A 20,890-nucleotide genomic window follows, 5' to 3' on the forward strand; every position below is an offset into this window, starting at 1 on the left:
GAATGCGCAAGCATGTAAATAAGTTACATTATAACAAAGTCAAAAACAACATTTTAGTGATGTGTGTATGACTTAAAAAACTTCAAATAATTTGACTTCAAAGAAATAAATACTTGATGTGTAGTAAAAGTGACTGCGAACCATAATGTATTGTTTAAGTTAGTACACTATTGTACTTTCGCATGATTAGTAATTTAAAATACACAAACAATGTTGTAGATTTATTTGTAATCCTTCTTGATAAACGGAAGACAATGTAAGATATGTTCCTGTGTTTTTAGGTCGGGTGTTTGTATTTAACATCTATTATTTGCTATTCGATTAACATAAGATGTTTAGTTTCAGCAAAAACGAATAGTAATGGAATAAAAACGCACTCTTAAGGCCTACCGAATATATAAACTCCAGACTGAACCGTATACTGAATGTATAATCTATTTATACACCTTCCAGTGTTGTCATGGGTAAAATTTCAATCCTACCAATATTAAACATTTCAAAACATAATCAGCTGTTTCCACTACTGCATTGTTGTCAGCAACACTTGAGCTCAAGTAATTAACAACATCTCACCCCGTGACAGGTAAACGTTATGTAACGCTGTGATAGGCCGCTTATGATACGCCAGGGTAGCTGTGATAGTAGGTTAGGGGCGAGTCTGGAGGGGACAGGGGAGGTTAGGGATAATGAGGGGTCACCGACAATGGGATTGTTGTATTACACCCTCCAGTGAAATGTGACGACCTACGTAAACACACTAATGTTGACCGGGGAAGGATTATTATCGTAATGCTTTTATTGGAGGGGAACTATATTGGAGAGCTGGTTTTCCAATACAGGACAAGTACACATAGTGTATTTTGTATTAAGTTGACATATCATATGGCCTCCGGAAGAATCGGGTCAGGACAATAACATAAGTAAAATCAGTCGGTAATTAGTTTTGGGATATTTTATTGGATGATTTTGGATAAAACTTTTTTAAAGATTACCAAAAGATCCTACTTTCGGGAGTAATATGTTATTTTAACTATTTTTCACATTGTAAAACCAAAAGAAAATAAAAGTGGCCAACCTACCATGGTATTTGTGGGGTTTAGATATAACATATTTAAGGACCAAAGTAGGCTACTAAGCTTTTATAATTAATTTTAACAGGATTTAGAAAATTAATTTCTGGAAAAGACAAATAGTTTTGGTATTTATGAGTAGGTGCAATAAGAGTTTATTTTTTTAATCCGTGGTAACTAAATATTTTACTACGGCAATTTTCAAAAGATTTTGTTTAACTGAGTACTGTGTGTGTATAACATTAAGGTAAGAAATATTTTACAGATAAAATTCCTTAAAAACATATTATTTACCGGTTTACATAATATAATCCATTCAAAAGGTACAGAAAACCATTAAAAATTACCAAAGCTCTATAGTGAAAATAAACAGCAACAATGTAGAATACTATAACAGATTCAACACACTTTTATATAGATGTGCCATTTTTAAGGATCGGTGACGACAACTTTAAGGTATGTGATTCCAAATATTTACTATGGTTTATTTTAATTACAACTACTAATTCAAATCTTCACCACCGAACTGATGCTTGTCCTCTTATATTATTACCAAAAAATAAAATAAAAATATTGAAGTATATCCAAAAAGGAAAGAAACATTTATAGTCATAATTAGTCCACTCAATCATGACCAGGCTTAAATAATTACAAAACGGACGAACTGTTACATGTAAATACTGTACAAAAAGATAAAAATTAAATTCTAATTATTTGCACCCTAAACATATGACTATTTTATATAACAATTATACCAAGGAAGAGGTAACTTGCACCGTTAATGATAATACAGTATTTGTTTAGTAATAATGATGATAACCACTTTACGTTACAGTTATACAATGTTGTTTATTATTTACTCACTTACCCCAGTAGTTGGTCATCAAACACGAACACGTGATTGTCTAAACAAACACTGACACTGCATCAAACACCAGCCGTCAAACACAGACAAACATCACGAGCACCAGACACATTATCACACGATGTTAACCTACCACTTCCGATTATGAAGCTATACACTAGAGCCACAGAGAAAAGTTTATCATCTTTCCTGGAAATTTGGGATGAATATAAAGAGAGATTAAAATTGTTTTTACCTGGCATTTATCAATTTTGTTTTAGAATTTTGGTTGGTGTCAACATCGTTCACGAAACAAACTAATATGTTAAACAATTTTTATATTGATTAATTAACTTTTTTATAGGACGAAAAGTTGTAATTTAAATTCCGACGGTATTTTTTATCTTTAAATATAATTTCTGAACAAAGCCAAAAGTTTAAAAACCGTCACGAATTTGGATAAAAAATGATTAATTACATAAAGGACCGCAAAGAATCTTACGGCGACAAACCTCAAAGAAAACATTTCCGATTGTACGAGTAATTCAGCGTGCAGTATATTTATATGGGTCAGTTTAAGTTTAAATTGAGAGTTTGTATGAAGGGATTTACATATTGATACATTATGAGCATATCTGGTGAGATAAGCACGGTAGAGCTGGAGCTAGACAAACATAACATTATATGTGTTGACTGTGAGAGTTGGTAGCAATGATCTGGGTCAGTTTAAACTGAGAGTTTGTATGAAGTGATTTACATATTGACACAGGATGAGCATATCTGGTTAGATAAGCACGGTAGAGCTGGACCTAGTCAAACATAAAACTATATGTGTTGACTGTGAGAGTAGTGCGCAATGATCTGGGTCAGTTTAAACTGAGAGTTTGTATGAAGTGATTTACATATTGACACAGGATGAGCATATCTGGTGAGATAAGCACGGTAGAGCTGGACCTAGTCAAACATAACACTATATGTGTTGACTGTGAGAGTAGTGCGCAATGATCTGGGTCAGTTTAAACTGAGAGTTTGTATGAAGTGATTTACATATTGACACAGGATGAGCATATCTGGTGAGATAAGCACGGTAGAGCTGGACCTAGTCAAACATAACATTATCTGTGTCGACTGTGAGAGTTGGTAGCAATGATCTGGGTCAGTTTAAACTGAGAGTTTGTATGAAGTGATTTACATATTGACACAGGATGAGCATATCTGGTGAGATAAGCACGGTAGAGCTGGACCTAGTCAAACATAACACTATATGTGTTGACTGTGAGAGTAGTGCGCAATGATCTGGGTCAGTTTAAACTGAGAGTTTGTATGAAGTGATTTACATATTGACACAGGATGAGCATATCTGGTGAGATAAGCACGGTAGAGCTGGACCTAGTCAAACATAACACTATATGTGTTGACTGTGAGAGTAGTGCGCAATGATCTGGGTCAGTTTAAACTGAGAGTTTGTATGAAGTGATTTACATATTGACACAGGATGAGCATATCTGGTGAGATAAGCACGGTAGAGCTGGACCTAGTCAAACATAAAACTATATGTGTTGACTGTGAGAGTAGTGCGCAATGATCTGGGTCAGTTTAAACTGAGAGTTTGTATGAAGTGATTTACATATTGACACAGGATGAGCATATCTGGTTAGATAAGCACGGTAGAGCTGGACCTAGTCAAACATAAAACTATATGTGTTGACTGTGAGAGTAGTGCGCAATGATCTGGGTCAGTTTAAACTGAGAGTTTGTATGAAGTGATTTACATATTGACACAGGATGAGCATATCTGGTGAGATAAGCACGGTAGAGCTGGACCTAGTCAAACATAAAACTATATGTGTTGACTGTGAGAGTAGTGCGCAATGATCTGGGTCAGTTTAAACTGAGAGTTTGTATGAAGTGATTTACATATTGACACAGGATGAGCATATCTGGTGAGATAAGCACGGTAGAGCTGGACCTAGACAAACATAACATTTGTTGACTGTGAGAGTAGTGCGCAATGATCTGGGTCAGTTTAAACTGAGAGTTTGTATGAAGTGATTTACATATTGACACAGGATGAGCATATCTGGTGAGATAAGCACGGTAGAGCTGGACCTAGTCAAACATAACACTATATGTGTTGACTGTGAGAGTAGTGCGCAATGATCTGGGTCAGTTTAAACTGAGAGTTTGTATGAAGTGATTTACATATTGACACAGGATGAGCATATCTGGTGAGATAAGCACGGTAGAGCTGGACCTAGACAAACATAACATTTGTTGACTGTGAGAGTAGTGCGCAATGATCTGGGTCAGTTTAAACTGAGAGTTTGTATGAAGTGATTTACATATCTGTGAGAGTTGTTAGCAATGAACTGGGTCAGTTTAAACTGAGAGTTTGTATGAAGTGATTTACATATTGACACAGGATGAGCATATCTGGTGAGATAAGCACGGTAGAGCTGGACCTAGTCAAACATAACACTATATGTGTTGACTGTGAGAGTAGTGCGCAATGATCTGGGTCAGTTTAAACTGAGAGTTTGTATGAAGTGATTTACATATTGACACAGGATGAGCATATCTGGTGAGATAAGCACGGTATAGCTGGACCTAGTCAAACATAACATTATCTGTGTCGACTGTGAGAGTTGGTAGCAATGATCCGTGTCAGTTTAAACTGTGAGTTTGCATGAAGTGATTTACATATCTGTGAGAGTTGTTAGCAATGAACTGGGTCAGTTTAAACTGAGATTTTGTGTAATATGTTGTATAGTTTTCCTTACATAGGCACTTCTTGAGTTTTTAATATGCATAGTAATCTTCGAATGAAAAACCCTTCTTTGACAACAAGTAAATCATCCTCTATAGAAATATCGACATTTGTTTTTACGTGTTGACATACAGTATCTATAAGGGGCCTTGATCTTGTTTCTTAATGTTATTGTTATTTTTTTAGGATATCAAAATTAATTTTCTTTATTGTTATGCATAGTATCTAAATATTAAATGAGTGTCAATATATTCTTTTTACGTAATCATCCTAAATGTCCCGCACTTGGAGATTAATTAAAAATGATTTCAAAGATTCGTCATTGCAGAAAATGATATTCTTTTTCTAAATATCAAAAGCTCTACGTACAACTGCCTACACAACTGTAGTGTTCCAGTCGCTGGTTTCAGTACACCATAGGTTGGTTATAGGCAATAAGCGCGGTGGGCGAAAGGTAATGGTGTTTGCAACTAGAGAGGTTAACCCTTGACATTTGTCGTCCCTCACAACCAGCGTGTGGTGGGAATATGACAACAGATTGATTATAATAGACTGGGAGTAATAGATTGGTCTCATAGTAATCGTAGATGGTTAGCAGAATGATAATAGGATATCAGGTTTAAGAAAAGATATGGGGAACATACTGATAAAATAGATTCTAAAAGTAAGTGATAGACTGGCGACAAAGTCATAAATGGTGAATATAAGATAATGTACACTAACTGTTGACAACTAGTAACAGATTAAAAACACATCGATTATTAAAAACTTATAATAATAGATTGTTGACAAAGTCTTTATGCATGATAACATAACAACGCAATACCGATGGTAGACAAATGACAAGTACCCATTGTAGATGGTTTAAAATAACGATTGCGTGATCCCAACAAACGGATTGATAAACTAGTAAAAGAATTTGGCGATTGCTTTATTATTCTAGCTTGGCTTTGAAAAACCCAGACTAAAACAAACCATTCATAAATTGACATTGGATTTGTGAATTGGCTCAAGAAATGTGTTTGCAATGTGTTGGCTAAAATTTATTGCAATTCAATTAATTGTGTTGTTATTTTGAGTGGATATTATTAATTTCTCAACACGTATAGAGAATTTATTATTTTATAGTATCATAATTTTGAATTGTTAATGCTACTAAAAAAAAATTTGTGATAAGCTCGAACCATTACACTGGATTTGATGCTACAGTACTTTGGGTTACCAAACGTAAACAGAACAAAACATCTACGAACTCAGTTAAAATGAACAGCTTTTATAATAGCAAATGACCATTACATAAATATACGATGGTGTTTTCTCAGATATTAAGATAATATTTTAAGTTAAAAACTAAATTTTCTCATTTGAGCAGGGGGAAATGTCAAGAGTCGTAGATTTGCCGGGCTGTCTTCACCCACACATCCCCCAACAAAACACCTACACATACACAAGCTGGAGCTATCAGGGTAGAAGTCTGCCCACTACGTACTTCTCTAGTAAACAAACTCAAGTATAAGCACAGTCTATTATAATATAGCAAAGAAATGTTTGAAAATGTGAAATTGGCAACAAAAATTTTACTGAAATTTGGCTAAAGAACAAAGTACAGCGAGACCTCGGACACTTTATTGACATTTTGATTGATTAGACGGACGATAAATTTAAATATGGCAACATTGTGGAAAGAAGATAGTTAGTAAAAGTGACGAAAATATGTCAAAGAATGATTTCAGTACTATATAATATTATATTAGCTGATTGTTCTACTAGTTAAAAGCGTATCGTATCATGAATGACCATGATTAATTATTTATCGGAAGGTGCTTATTTCCTGGAACATTAGTGTTGAAGGACTTTCTTTCTAAAAAAAAGAAAGAATCTTCAACATATAATACACTTTGAAAGACGAGCATTTTTGTGTACTTCAATTTGTTCGTGATAGGCCTACTTTTAACACAGTATCTTGCCTACACAATTGATTGCTATAAACTAGTAAAATATGTATTAATATTTATAAATTTTGCTAGTTTCAACATTGTATTTTTTGGTTCTGAAATTTTAACAAATCCTCCATTTACAAGTTTCTTATAGTGGAAAATCTGACTACTAAGTCAGCCAATATAAGTGTGTGAGAAAATATAAGCCAGTATAATCTTTCATAGGTCAAGTATATTTTCAACTTTTATGAATCTAGTAAATAAATGACTCAACTAGACACAAGTATTAAATGGTTCTTTAAACCACCCATGTTTGCTGCTGAGGGTTTTTTGATCATTTCGTGGCGCAATACAACAACTACCGAAATTAACTTGGAAATCGAGACTTGGTTGATCAAAATCCACAACTCAATATAGCTGTACTATACTGTAAGTATGTGAACTCACGAAATAATAATATTTTGAGAAGCTTTGGAATCTAAACTTACACTTCAAGTTGGAAACGATTGCGTTTTGGTTTGTTTCAGCTCAAATCCAAAATACTTGTTGATAGAATTCAAACGCGTTTTAAATATTCCCCCCATACACAATGCAGACAAGCTCGTTAATCAATTGTATTTTAATTTTTAAATGAAGAGTTTGTTTGGAATAAAAGTTGTCCATGGAGGCCAAGTGAATAGCTCATCGTCAAACTAAACAAGATTTGAACATAGATGGGTCTTGTTAGTTACTAATAAGCGTGATTTGTTAATAACAACAATATTCCAAACTATGATGTCATAGTAATATTAGTTTTTTTTCATTTAGTTTTTTACTTTGGTGCCTACTTTTCACTTTTTGATATGCCTACATCTATATAACTGTTAATTGTGTGCATTCATAAAAACACAGGATTATCGTTTAGTTATCGTTCTCTTTTACAGCTTAACTCTGTCTGTTCTTAATTATTAATAACATTTTAATAATATTGATCATTATAAAAACTTAAATTTTACTCATTACACGATGTAGGCCTACACTGTACACCGACATTTATGTAAACACAAACCAATTAAAAATGTCAATGATTCATACAATACGTTGCGTTCCCCTATCATCCCATCACCTAGAATCTTTAACTACATAAAACCCACAAGGAAGCGGAAGTATAGATTTGATTGCGCCACAATAAGAATCAAGAGGGGCTCGAGGCGTGAACCTCTCAACAATCAGGGGGGAACTGAAGGGGGCTGAAACGGGGTACAGGGGGTTCCACAGGGAGCACACCAACCGACACACTCACTGTCAACACGGTTCACACGCAAAAGGGGGGAAAACACGGAAAATTAAACGAGAAACATGTTCACCATCCGCGAACACTTGCCGGGGCGACTGGAGGCGCTTGCGTCGCGACGGTGGCGCTGCGGTGGCCGGGTCGATAACTAACAACTATCCAACCGCAGCCGCCAAATTCAATTTTCTTTTCGTTAATTTTTCCGCTTGAATCCACAAGGTAATGCGGCTAATCGGTCGTTGCGACGAATATTACTTTGGATCGTTGTGAAACGACTAAACTGGTCATCTAATATGTTTCTCCAAGATGTGTTTATTGCTAATTAGAAAATTTGATCTTTGAAATGTTTTTAATACATCTATAAAAGTATATAACAGGAAATTTTAAAGCATTCCAAATAGGAGGCTAAATCGTCACTATAATTTTCAAAGATTTTATATACTAGGCCTATTTCGTCTTTAAATATTGACATTTTTCCTTCTACGACAGTGGATAGTTATGAGAGTTATGTTTCGTGTAGAAAATTTCCAAATTCTGATGTTTTTACTGTCTTAAGATAGTTAGGTTGTTGGATCCTTGTAACACAAAGAAAATTTAACTAGATTAAAAAACTACCCTTCGGAAGATGGGAACAGGACCAAGTGTCGTCCTAATCTTTGCCGCGGGGGTCAAAAAGTGTCAAACCCGTCAGGTTGGCCCGCGTGATTTTGACTCCCCAGAGATCAGAGTGATTCAAAGGAGGGGTATTAGTTGAATGGGGTGTAGTGAGTACGATGTAACGAAGATAGAGTACAGTTTCTTAACTGGGCTACCCTAAAATCGATTTAAATAGTCAAAATCATTCCATTTTTTCATAATCAGCAAGTTTTGTTTAAGTTAGGTTAGGTAAAAATAGTTTCATTCCAACCCTAAAACAACCGGTGGAACCGGTCACTGACTGACCTGGCACTCGCACCGCCAAGGCTGTAAAATGACCCTCGTCAAAGATTTTGGGCAAACTGCACTCGGTCCTGCTCTCCGGAATATCAATCAACCACTCGACTACGTTGTGAGAGTTAAATAGACTTGGCAGTTAGCGCAGATTATTTTACACTAAATTGAACGTTATTCATAAAAGAGTAGGCTACTGTTGTATATGGTCATTTTACTTTTATCCGTATGAGAAATTTTTTCAATATCGTCTGCTTTTACAAATAGTTAAAGTTAATAGCCCAAGTATTAAGTGTTTTGCAAGGGCACTGCCTAATACACGGTAGTATTTATTATCGAAGGTATTTATTAAAGTAGCTATTTATTAATTCGAAGGGCTGTTGAAAGCTTCACTAATGAGTACCACAATAATGTTGAAAAAAAAACAACTTTAATCAAAAACAGCTTTAAAAAGGATCGAACCAGCAATCTTTGAACTGTAAGGCTAGCATTGTGACAACAGTTAATAACTTTCGGTGTTTTGAAAAACGTGATTAGATTGTTAACCAATTTTCATATTAATTATTTACAGTTTTAGCATTACCAATACAAAACTTTACCCGGGGCAAATACACCAACAACCTTAGGTAATACAGTAATTTGCGTTGTGATATACAAATGATAATATAATAAACCCCTCATGTTGATACAAAATCACCCTCGCCCCCACAAATATTGTATAAGATTCGCTAATCTATTTGTCGCTTTACCGTGAAACCTCGATTTATACGTTGCTTCGATAAGCCAATGACATAATGACAAGCACATTTCATACCTCAAACTCGCCTTAGCTGAAAATGAATATGCATTTTCAAAGAATCATTTAAAATATAAAAAAATGTTTTGTATTAGTTTATTTTTAGATCATAATTTTGATTTTTAATGTATCCGACATTGGGTAAATTATAGTTTGAGAGAAGGTAAAAAAGGGTTTAGAAAATAGTTTCCTAGGATTAAATTGTGATAATTCTTACTCTCTTGTATTGGCACACCGTAACCAATTGCAAAAATTTGTTGTAAATGAAAAGTTAACAGGTTGATGGTTAGTTTAAACGTGTATTTTAACTATTTAAACGACTTCTTACGGTAAAAAGTTACGTACCACCTAAATATTAAAAATATACTTAATAGTCGTTTAAATATGAAGGCGTCCTCTAATAGACTTATTGTTGTATTCAATCGTACATTTTCAATTTGTTTAAACAGATTCAAATTCTACAGGTTTTTAATCTTAAGTTTTTATTTTATACACATTCATAGAGTGTCTTACATGCAATGAGTTTTTAGTGGAAAATGTTTTGTTAAATCAATCCAAAATAACAACATGGAACGTACTATTAAGGAAGATAATGGATATTATCATTCAAGGAATGCGATTATTTTTCAAAAGCCACAAAGAAACCGCGTTTTTTTAGTTTTTACGAAAAATAGTTTTTACATAAAAATTATTTACGAGTTTAAACTACGTAACTTCTCAAGCTGGATCAGACGACTTAAAAAGTTTCCGACAACTTTTACCCGACATCGGCTCAATAACAGTTCGGCGTCAGTTCCGAATCGGATGCTTTAGAGCTAACAAACTATAAAACAATCGGCATAACTTTTAACTTTCAAGAATGGGAAAACTTTTCGATAAAGTTTCTTTGTCCATGTTAAAGTGTTTTAAGTCGGGCATGTTTCAATAGTATACACTTAAGCTAGTACCTAATAATATCGATCGAGCACAATGTAGCTGAGAAAATATATTAAATCAGCTTATGGTTCGGATTGGATTTAAAACTACGTTCCTTGTTTGTACAAGATCAAATAAAATGAAGACATTTTATGGAATCGTTAGGTTATAAAAGTATAAATTATCGATTTAGTGGTTAAGGTTTGATATATTTGCATGTCTGGTGTTTTGGTGTTAGTTATGCTAGAAATGGAAACTTCTGACTGTTCGTTCTACACCTTTTCATTATTCTGTTGGGCTAACCATTTTTCACTACAACCGAAAAACGTTCTAGTACGTTTTAATCATCATTTATTAAAAAAACCCTCAATAGATATTGCACTTAAGTTTGCCAAAAGACTGTTTACTGGTAAATATAAATAAACAGTCAAATGTTTTTCAATTGTTTTGTTAAAACAGATAAAAGTTTAGAGTGTTGTGGTTCGATGAAAGAAATAAAGATGGTTTTTGTTAACATTTAATTTGTAAGTTCTGAAGTTTAATCCTTAAGTAATCGTTTATGATATCAAATTATTTGAATCACGTATATTGACGATTTCAAAACCATACCGTTTATACCAATTTTTCATAGACAAAAACCATATAGGCTATAAAATATTATTAAAATCGTATCCATACAAGACTTTACTTTGCTGTTTGTAGATAAATAAACAGCACAATAATATTCCTCTTATCAGTTTGGGAATAAATTTCAAGGCACAAGATACAATACGGAGGACCAAGGTAATATTTTACACGGAAGATAAAAAGCAACACAAAAATTAATACGAATCGTCAAAAAACACCAATAAAAGTTTTGAGTTACCTGTTGCCAATAGGCATAATTTTTGACAATGTTTAATGTAATGAAACCTATGTGCTATAAAAATCTATCGCTTTATTTGCTTACAAACTAAAGCCAATAATCAGCAATACCGTAGTTAGATGAGTGATAAACTTTGCGTTTACACAATACGTCACAACTTCAACTCGTGAAGTTGTCCGATCACGTGGACCGCATTGGAAGTTACAAACCTAACAAGCGCTTCAACTTCAATTGCTGCTACTCTGGCACTTCCACGTGCAACTAGACAGTGCAGACTGTCGGTGGGCAATTGATTATATGCACTAAATAATCAATAGTTAGGTAGGATGACCAAGTTTTACTGAGAGAAGGCTATTGGTTATTTCTTGACATATAATGACAATACAGCAAAACAGGGTAAATTTTAAGGGTATTTCGAAATGTTTAACGAATGGCTGGTGAATGAAAATCGTGATAGTGTAGTGGCCCAAATTTGCTTAGAGAAGGTAGTAAATTTTTCTCTATAAAATACTAATAACCAACGGCAATGCGTTATACTAATACATACTAATAATAGTCCTTACTAATAATAAGTCCTTAAATTTTTACTTATTTCCCGGCTGATATGACGAAACAAATCGTCGAATGGAGTTGGGAACCGACTACAAGGATGTAGACTTATTGAATGAAGCAAAGAACGCAGAGCTTGTGTCGTACATGAACTACTTTTCTTGGCCACAAAAGTCGCTCGAATTTGTCAGTAATTTAGAAACAGCCCTCATCTACTCCGGGAAGTTACACCAATGGCTTTCTCGTAAAAAATAGATGATTATTCAATTAAGTTTTATTTAGGTAAAATCCATACTCTTGCTGGATCATTTTGATGGGATGCCCTGCACTATAGACAATTCAATGGTAGGCCTACTATCCGAGCGTCTAGTTATCAACACACGACAAAGAAGATCCACTCACCATGAACATCGGGATGGGGAGGCGGCCCTTGTGGGTGAGGTGGTCCAGGAGGCGGTGGGTAGTTGGGAGGCGCGCTGAAGGCGGAGGAGCATCCATGACGACGCTGTAGGGGGCTGAGAGGAGGCCCACGAGGGCCCTGACAAGGGGGGTGATGGTGCCCGGGGGGCTGCATGCTGGACAAAGCACTCAGCGGAGTGTAGGACTTGCAGGGGGTCGCAGCCAGCGCGGTAGTGACTACAGTCTGGGCGGTGCCTCCCTCCGGTAGACAGGCCGGCTGGAACAAGAATAAAACAAGTTGAAGGATAACGCTCCTTTCACACTATACGTTTTCGCTCGTACGAGTGTTAATCGTGCGGGCAGACGGTCGTGGGTCTGTTGCTTTCACACTATACGATTTGTGATCGTACGAGTAATAAATCGAAACCCCCCACTCCACCAGTACAGAGTTCATTGATACTTCAGTGGAAAGTTTTGTGGAGTATGGATCGGGAGCAAATTATTGCTGCGCTAATTATTTACAGACGCAGGAAAAGAAATAAACGCGGCCGTCTGCACCGGGTACAACCCATAAATGTAAAACGTGAGGAAGTGGGTGTGTTTAATACATTATTCGAAGATTTGAGGAACGATGAAGCCAAGTTTTTTTAACTATTTTCGTATGTCGAAAGAATCGTTCGACGAATTGCAAAATCTGGATTCAATGCGAAGCACACTTCTTCCCAGGCTTTTCTTGTAGCAATTCTATCTTTGTAAACGTCCAATGTTTTGTCACATAAAACAAATTTTGATTCAACAAGTGAAATTAAAACTTCAGGGTCTATTGCATCCATTTGAACTATATTAAGACAACTGAAACTAATTACAACAACTGAATAATACTATACAGTGCGCACAGGTAATTAAACTCAATAACCAAACAATTAAAATAAAAAACGAAATAAAAACTATATAGCAAAAACGCTGCGAACTGCACTCGGGGAGGGCTCCCGCACGACTAACAACCGTGTAGTGTGAAAAGGGCCATATGGTCACATGGTCCACTAGCAGTAGACACGACTATTACTCGTGCGGGAGTCGGATACCAACCGTGTGCACCTACGGTCGCTACACGGGTGAAAATCGTACACGGTTGGTAATCGTATAATGTGAAAGGGGCTATAAGCTCCAATGCGATACAACAAATACGACTAATAACCACACGAGCGAAAACGTATAGTGTGAAAGGAGCGTAAGAATCATTGGGGAAAGATTTAAGCTAAGAGGAAAAATACATTCTAGGGTTAACTCAAGGGAACAAATATCCACAGGCAATAGTGGGAAGCAATCCTTGGGTTGCTTAAAGGAAGTGAATATTTGAGCTAATTCAATGGGATAATGAATCCTAGGGTGAAGTTTAGAGGTAAAAGAAACCAAGAGTAAAGTCAATCCATAACTCCCTGGTCAAGGGTAAGAAAATACTAGGGTTTAAACGAGGCAATAGAATCCTAGTGTAAGGCCAAAGGTGAAATGGATTCTTTAGATAAACTCGAAGGAAAAAAGAATATGGCGGCAAACTCAAAGAAAAAATAATCCTAGAGTAAGGTAGAGTGAAGAAGTCTTGGGGTAAAATCTCGGGGAAATTAATTCTAGGATAAAGTCGTGGGGGGAAAATTCCATAGTAAAGTTAAAAGTGGACCGTCTAAGGAACAAAACTGATTTTTAAAATACAGTTTTCAAGAGTTATTAACGCATTGCTTCAAAGATACTAATTGACCATATTTTGGATATTTAAATATATGTACGACTATCCTTGATAACTCATGATAATTTTCTGGACACAGTCATGTGTTGTCAGCAATAAATAAAAGTGACAAGTTACACAAAAACTGAATGACAAACATGGTATAAAGATTTTTAAATTACTCATGAATGTTACAGTATGTTGCCTGCTTTGGCCATCAACTACACTTAATGATCATGATTAAAGAGATAGCTCAATATTTATAGTGTTATCATTGGAAAAAGACCAGCGATCGGGGTTCAAAAACCTTTAACTTTCCTAAAAAAGACTTAACAAACTATGATACTAAATTACTTTGATTGGGTATTACTACAAATTCAACATTTACATATTCAACATAAAGGTTATCAACTCACGTGTTCTGCATGCAGCACCGTCTCTGTGGCCACAGCGGTCGCCTCAGTCTGAGTATGGCTGGTGCTGCTGATGCGATATTGCATCCCTGCAATGCTGCAGTAGCCCTCGTGATGTGTCGACCTCGTAGTGCTGTTCACGTACACTCCCGTGATCGTCACGTCCGTGTCTTGGTTCACGATAACGGCTACTTTCTGCTTGTTATTGGTCGTTCTCACGATAACGTCTTCGTCCGCACTAGATTCCTCAGCCTCCAGAGGCGACTCCGGTTGTTCCTTGATTTTCTTCTTCTTTTTCCTCTCCTTTTTGATCTCTTCCTCTATTTTTTCCTTTCTTTTCTCCTCTCTAGATTTTTTCTCCGTGGAATAGCTGGCGGTCATTATAGCGGACGCGTTTAGAGAGGCCATCCGTTTACGGACGACCATGTCTTTCAAATCCATCGTCAACTCGTTTCGCTTTCTTCGCCGTTTCTTGATCTTTTTCACACCGTCTTTGCTGTCTTCGTTTTGAGAAGGTGGTGTCTTCTTGGGAGATTCGTCGTCCGTTGTATGCTCAGATTCCTCCTTCTTTATTTGCAGTTGTTTTTGCTTAACGGAAGGTTGCAAAACTAACTGTTTCTTCTCCTCACCAGAATCACTACTTTCTTCTGACGAGCTAGATGATAAACTGGTAGAGGAAATCACGTTTAGTATGTCGAAGTTTCTCCCAACGCTGCGAACTCCTGGGTTCGTTCGTAGACTCCTGGTTGACGCCGGTTCTGGTGACTTTTTCCGAGGAGTTGGCTTTTTCGCAGTCACCTTCTTCTCTTTTTCCTTGTCTTTACCCTTTTCTTTTTCTTTTTCCTTCATCTCAAGTTGTCTAGCAAGCTTCTTGGATTCCTGAATGGCTCTTTGCAGCATAGCAGCGTTACTAATGACCTCATTCAGAGCTCCTCTACTTTCATTTTCGTACAAACAATGCACTTTGGCGATTGCATTCAAAGATGCTACTCTGTGCCTTTTTGGTCCATTCCAAAACTTTAATAGCTTGACTCGTCTACGTCCTTTAGTTTCCTCCTTTGCTTTGTCGTTACAGTCAATGTCCTTCCGGTGCTTTTCTTCAGAGAGTTTCGAATTCTTTACCAGTTTAGCCACTTTTTGCTTCTTCAGTGCCAAAGCCTTTAACTTTTCCTTTTTAGAAGTAATTTTGAGTTTAGCAACCGATTCTTGATCAATTTTCTTTAGAGATGCCTTGGATATTTTCTTAGTAGATTTTGATTTCGACTGTTTGTCAGTTTCATTTTTCTTCTTATCAGAACTAGTATTTGAATTTGAACTTTCGTCGTCCCTCATTGACAGAGGAATGTTGTCGACAGCATCTTGTCGAGGTGACTCCTTTCCTTCCTTAGTCTTTTTCACGGAACTTTGAGAAGTATCATCATTGTCTTTTTCTTGTTTGATATGTTTTTGCTTGGATTTTAATAGTTCTAGAGGAATTTCATCGGATGTGCTGGAATCTACACTCTTTAGATTGCTGTATTCATTTAGAGGGGATTTTACTTTAGAATCTTGGAGCAACAACTCTGTCTTTGATTTTGTTTCTACGTCTATACCAATATTCTCTTCAGATTTCTTAGAATGTTTTTCATCACTCTTGTGTTTATCAGCTGATGTCGTAAACTCTATCTCCATGTTTTGATCTTCACCAACGTTTTCCGTTTTTATTTTGAACGTGTCGTTTATTATTACTTCTGTTTTGTTGTCTGAACTGTCACGGTTGTTGTCTTTCATTTTACTTTCACAATGTTTGATTTTACTTTTGTCATCCACACCTTTGTTGGATTCTACTGAGGATTGCTTTGTCATTTTTTTCGTAGACTTAACATTCTCAGATTTTTTCATTTTCAACAAAGTCTTTTCATCTTTACTCCTTATTGGGGAAGTGTCTCTTGTCGGACTTTGAGAAGGTGACGATTCCTGTGAAGTACATTCTTTGGACGTAGATTTTCGTCTTGATGCGATTCCTTTTTTCACAATAGAAATCGTACTTCTATCGTTATTCTTTCCTCCACCCGATTTAGAACACTTTAGAGAATCTTTTTTATTCACTTGCTTGTTTTGTTTCACTGACAAAGTAACAGTGCTATGAGCGTTGCTAATCTTAACTGAAACTACACATGGTTTCTTTCCTGACATTTTATTAACTCGTTTAACAATGTTATGTTGTTTGACAACGTTGATCTTGCCTGAAATTTTCTTTACAGTTCCACTATCGGTAATTTTTTTGGGAGAAATTTTCGCCATTTTTGAAGCGACAACACTCTTGGCTTTCTTCACGTCTTTGACAGCCCGAACGATTTTTGCTCGTTTCGACTCATTCTCTAACTTAACTTCTTTTTTGGTAGCTTTGCTGACAACGACTTTCTTTGGTTTCGGTTTCACCTGTTTCGGACCAGTTTCTTTCTTCCCTTCTTTGACCTGTTTGGCTTTCGCCAGCTGAGGAACGCTTGTGGGACTCAACTTGGTTAGAACAACCTTGGGCTTCAGCAGCTTCTTCTTCTTCTCCGCGGGCTGGCCGGACTTGGTAGCCTCGCCTTCCGCGGATTTTACCGGTTTCTTCTTCTTCACCTCTGTTTTGACGGAGGGCGCGGCGCGCTTCTGTCCTTTACCCGGGGAGGCAGCTCGAGCGGTCTTATTTGCTGCGGAATCACGCGGAACCTCTTTCCGCATCCTACCGACGCGATCGCGGCACTAGACACGACACTCGACACTACGACCGCGACCACCACCGAGACACGAGGGAGCGACCGCGACTGCCACTGCTGACATCTGGAACAAAACACAGTCTCGTGAGAAACACAGACCCAGACACAATGCCAAGGGTTGGGCCCCCTCACGGGGCGTACAGGAACAACTTCGACAATGGCAAGTGAAGCTGCCGCTCAAAGCCTCCATTCGGGCTAGGCGAAACAATACAAGCATTCTACTAATAACAAGGCAATTACCACAACAGTAAATAATATAAATTAGAAACTAGTAATCAGTAAATAAGTAAACAAATATTTCCATTCAATTAGGGAATGCCCTCCGGAAGGATAATTGTAATCTAAAAGTGCATCAAGATGGTATAAATTATTATAAAAATAAGAGCCAGTAGTTGTAATATTGGTAGAAAAGTCACTCGGAAAAGTAATAGTAGGTATAATATTTACTTAATTCAATACTCGTGTCCAAAAATAGGAGTATATAAAATATACCTATTATTTTATTCAGAAAAAAACTTGTTTATACCCATCACCCACAATTTTCCCAATATTCTTTTCGAATAAGCCTTACCCAACAAATTAAATAAATAAATACACTCTTTTTGTAAACGCTGTGTTAACTGAGTAGCAATTACAAAAACACCACTCTGACATCAGGTGGGTATCAGAGTAAACTCTAAATACACAGAGGTTGTAAAGGGTAGTGGAGAGGTAGAGGGAATACACAGCTTGGGCGGATCGTGTGAACTAATCTCTGCATATTTATTAGTCACCGCCCTTAACCTAATATGCCATTTGTACCATTTGATCCCCAACTGTGCTGTGGATAATCCTTAAGTATTTCGCACAAAATCTTAAATTATACTTTACATTTTACAATTGCTTTCACTACATAAACAATGGTAATGACGTATACAGTGGTGTGTGCCCTATATAGATAATTTGTCGCCTTATTGTACAAGTATTTATTTTATTTTTATTTTCCGGGGTCAAACAGTATTTAAGTCGTTCAACCCAACTGCATGTTAGTTAAAATACCGTCCGAAATTAAACTTTACGTGTGCTTAAGATGGAATATTCCACACACAGGCTATATTTAAATTATGTTTGTAAAAAGGCAGATATTGATTCGTGATAGGTGAACAAATGATTTAGTGTTCGACTAGAAAAAAATCAATACTTTTTAGAGAAAAACGAGCCATAGACAATATACTACATCAATTAATTTATAAATTCTTTAAGACAGCAACACCAACTTGGGTGCGTATCTATCTAAATAAGAATACAGGTTGAGTGAAGAAATGAGTTGATCCATGAAGCATTGCTACTGGTTCTCTGCTGTTATTTTTAGCCAGGGCCATTTTAAATGCCCAACGATCAAGGATCTATCAAAAATCGTGAGATATTTGAAAATATGAATAAGGAAAATTGCTTTGGAATGAGTTTTGAAATGGTGGTTGAAAGGACCCCACTGGTGTCTAATTTTTTAACTCAGTTAAGTCAAATTCTTATACATTTTTAACGTTAAAAAACCATCTTGAGATAACACAAACGCTATAATATAACGCATTACGATAAAAAATACAAAAAATAAACTGATCTTCTAGCTAAAACTCTGTGTTTAGCATCTAACGAATTTTCAAGACACCTAGAAATTACACGCAGATATGAGAGGTTTGCCGCCACATAAACAAGGGGACGCGGGTTAAACCGTATATTGCCGTGTCAATGGTGAAAGTAGGGGAGGGTGTAATCAAGAATGTGTTAAGGGAGGGGGTAAGTGTAAAACATCCTGTGCATGTTTAATAGCCAACGCCGCTCTTCAGTTAATGCGATAGCGTATAATAATACGCGTACAAATGCGATTTACTCCCGGCCAAACGGGTTAACTTATTACAAAATGAAGGGAGACTTCTGTTGTATCAGAATTTATTTCGAGACAAATATGTTGTAGAACCTTGTGGATCATTGATTATTTTACAATAATGTTGGAATCCGTTACATACATTTTTACACTAAACTACTATCTTTTATCTATTGCAAAGACCAGGGGGCATGAATTGTCCTTGAAAAAATATGCGTAGCAATGACATATAATTTGATTATCCTCCAATCAAATGAAACTGTTGGGGCAGTATACGATAAACAGACTTGTGCTGGTAAGTATAATCATAGACGAAGGAAACAAAAGTTTCCTTTTTGTTTCCTTTTGTTACTCTAGTCTGTGGTATAATTAATTAAACAAAATATTTTACAAATTTCATGAAAGCAATCTTAATCATAATTTGCAAAGCTTTTAACAGTATTCTTATGTTACAGGTTTTATTGCACAAATTATATTATCTTGAAGTCATGTGCATAGCAAGTTTATGTTAATGTTTCGTTTAAGAATAAACTAAAGGTGTTAACCTCAATAAAGAAAAAAAGGTGTCCCCAGGAAAAAAACTTTCTAATTTTGTGGGCGTGCTGAGAATTGAACCCGTCCCCCAGCAACGAAGTCGAGACCCCTTAACTACGAGGCTAGAAACACAAAGTGTGTTTTACACAACTTCAATTCCTTAAAACGAATAAATAAAAAAATCCAAAAACACCCTAAAAAAATCAAATAATTAAATGCACGATACATACGGGTTTGTAAAAAATATGTAACAAACCATCTTGTATGAGCGAGGATAAATTTGGAACAAAACCATAACCGGTTGACACACGATAAAATAAATGGTGTAAGCTGAGGTTAAGTTAGGATTGGGGTCGGTAGTTTACTATTTACAGAGTGGGTTGTAGGGTTGGGGAGGAGTGAGGGGGGTAACGTATAATGTAAACAAAGCCTTCCTCCACATTACTGTCTCAACCACTGAACAAGATTTGAATACGCTATCAGGGGGTTTAAACAAGCAAATAATGTTCTTTGTAACACACTCAACTTCACACTGTGTAAACTCATGTGATTGGTTATAACCCTTATTGCTGACAGTTTAGAGGTTTCTAAAAACAAATATTTATGTCCAATGCTGACTATCAACCGAAATAAAAAAAATATTCTACGATAATAATAAAAAATAATTTTAATATAAAAATTAAACTAATTAATTATCAATATGTATTCATAAACGACATCGATACGGGTTAGCAATTAACTGGATAAGAAACCAGAAGTGCCATCTAGGTAGCTATCAAGCTATCGCAAAGCAACATTAGCTCATGGATTGGTTCAAGCTACAATGGGTACATAAAATCATTCGCCATCTAACTAGAACGTGCCTTCACAATAGGTAATTGACTGAGTCGACGCAGTAAATTAGTAAATTAGGTTGGACGTGTTCTCTAGAGCTAGAGCACTTAGTATTGTAAGTACTACTATTTTCCAAGCTTTGAAAGCAACTAAGAAATTGTTATTCTTTTATTGCTTTCAAAGCTTAGGAAATATTTTGTTTATTTAGAAAGCATATCTTGGAATTTTTATATGTTTAATGAAAACATACAGTGGTATTTGATACTTTGTATTTTAAAGAAAAGAAGATTAGAAGGACACGATGAATTGGCTTCTGAATCGTCAGAATTAACCAGGTTCGACGTTTATTTATTTATTTCTTTTAGGTTCTAGCGGGTTTGTAAAAACGTTGTCATTTGGTCACAATTTATAAGGCTCATGTAAAATTGTGCGA

At 36.0% G+C, this 20,890-nt stretch overlaps 1 protein-coding gene across 4 annotated transcripts in view; it reads right to left on the reverse strand.

The window, feature by feature from the left end:
* The window catches only part of LOC128987739 (uncharacterized), a 282,377-nt gene that overhangs the window by 156,178 nt on the left and 105,309 nt on the right, over nt 1–20,890 (reverse strand). For 2 of the 4 annotated variants that reach the window (XM_054408744.1, XM_054408745.1), the window contains 2 exons: nt 14,485–17,289; nt 12,349–12,622 (listed from right to left, as the gene is read on the reverse strand). In XM_054408744.1, the coding sequence (XP_054264719.1) occupies nt 12,349–12,622; nt 14,485–17,190 (2,980 nt within the window). In that variant the 5' untranslated portion in view covers nt 17,191–17,289. Of the gene's footprint in view, nt 1–12,348; nt 12,623–14,484; nt 17,387–20,890 lie in introns of those variants that run through there. The other 2 variants (XM_054408746.1, XM_054408743.1) reach the window with 1 other exon arrangement.

The sequence above is a fragment of the Macrosteles quadrilineatus genome, unplaced genomic scaffold (assembly GCF_028750875.1).
Source record: "Macrosteles quadrilineatus isolate MER2022 unplaced genomic scaffold, UCM_ALF_1.0 Scaffold_2__2_contigs__length_208266976, whole genome shotgun sequence".
Classification (NCBI taxonomy): domain Eukaryota; kingdom Metazoa; phylum Arthropoda; class Insecta; order Hemiptera; family Cicadellidae; genus Macrosteles; species Macrosteles quadrilineatus.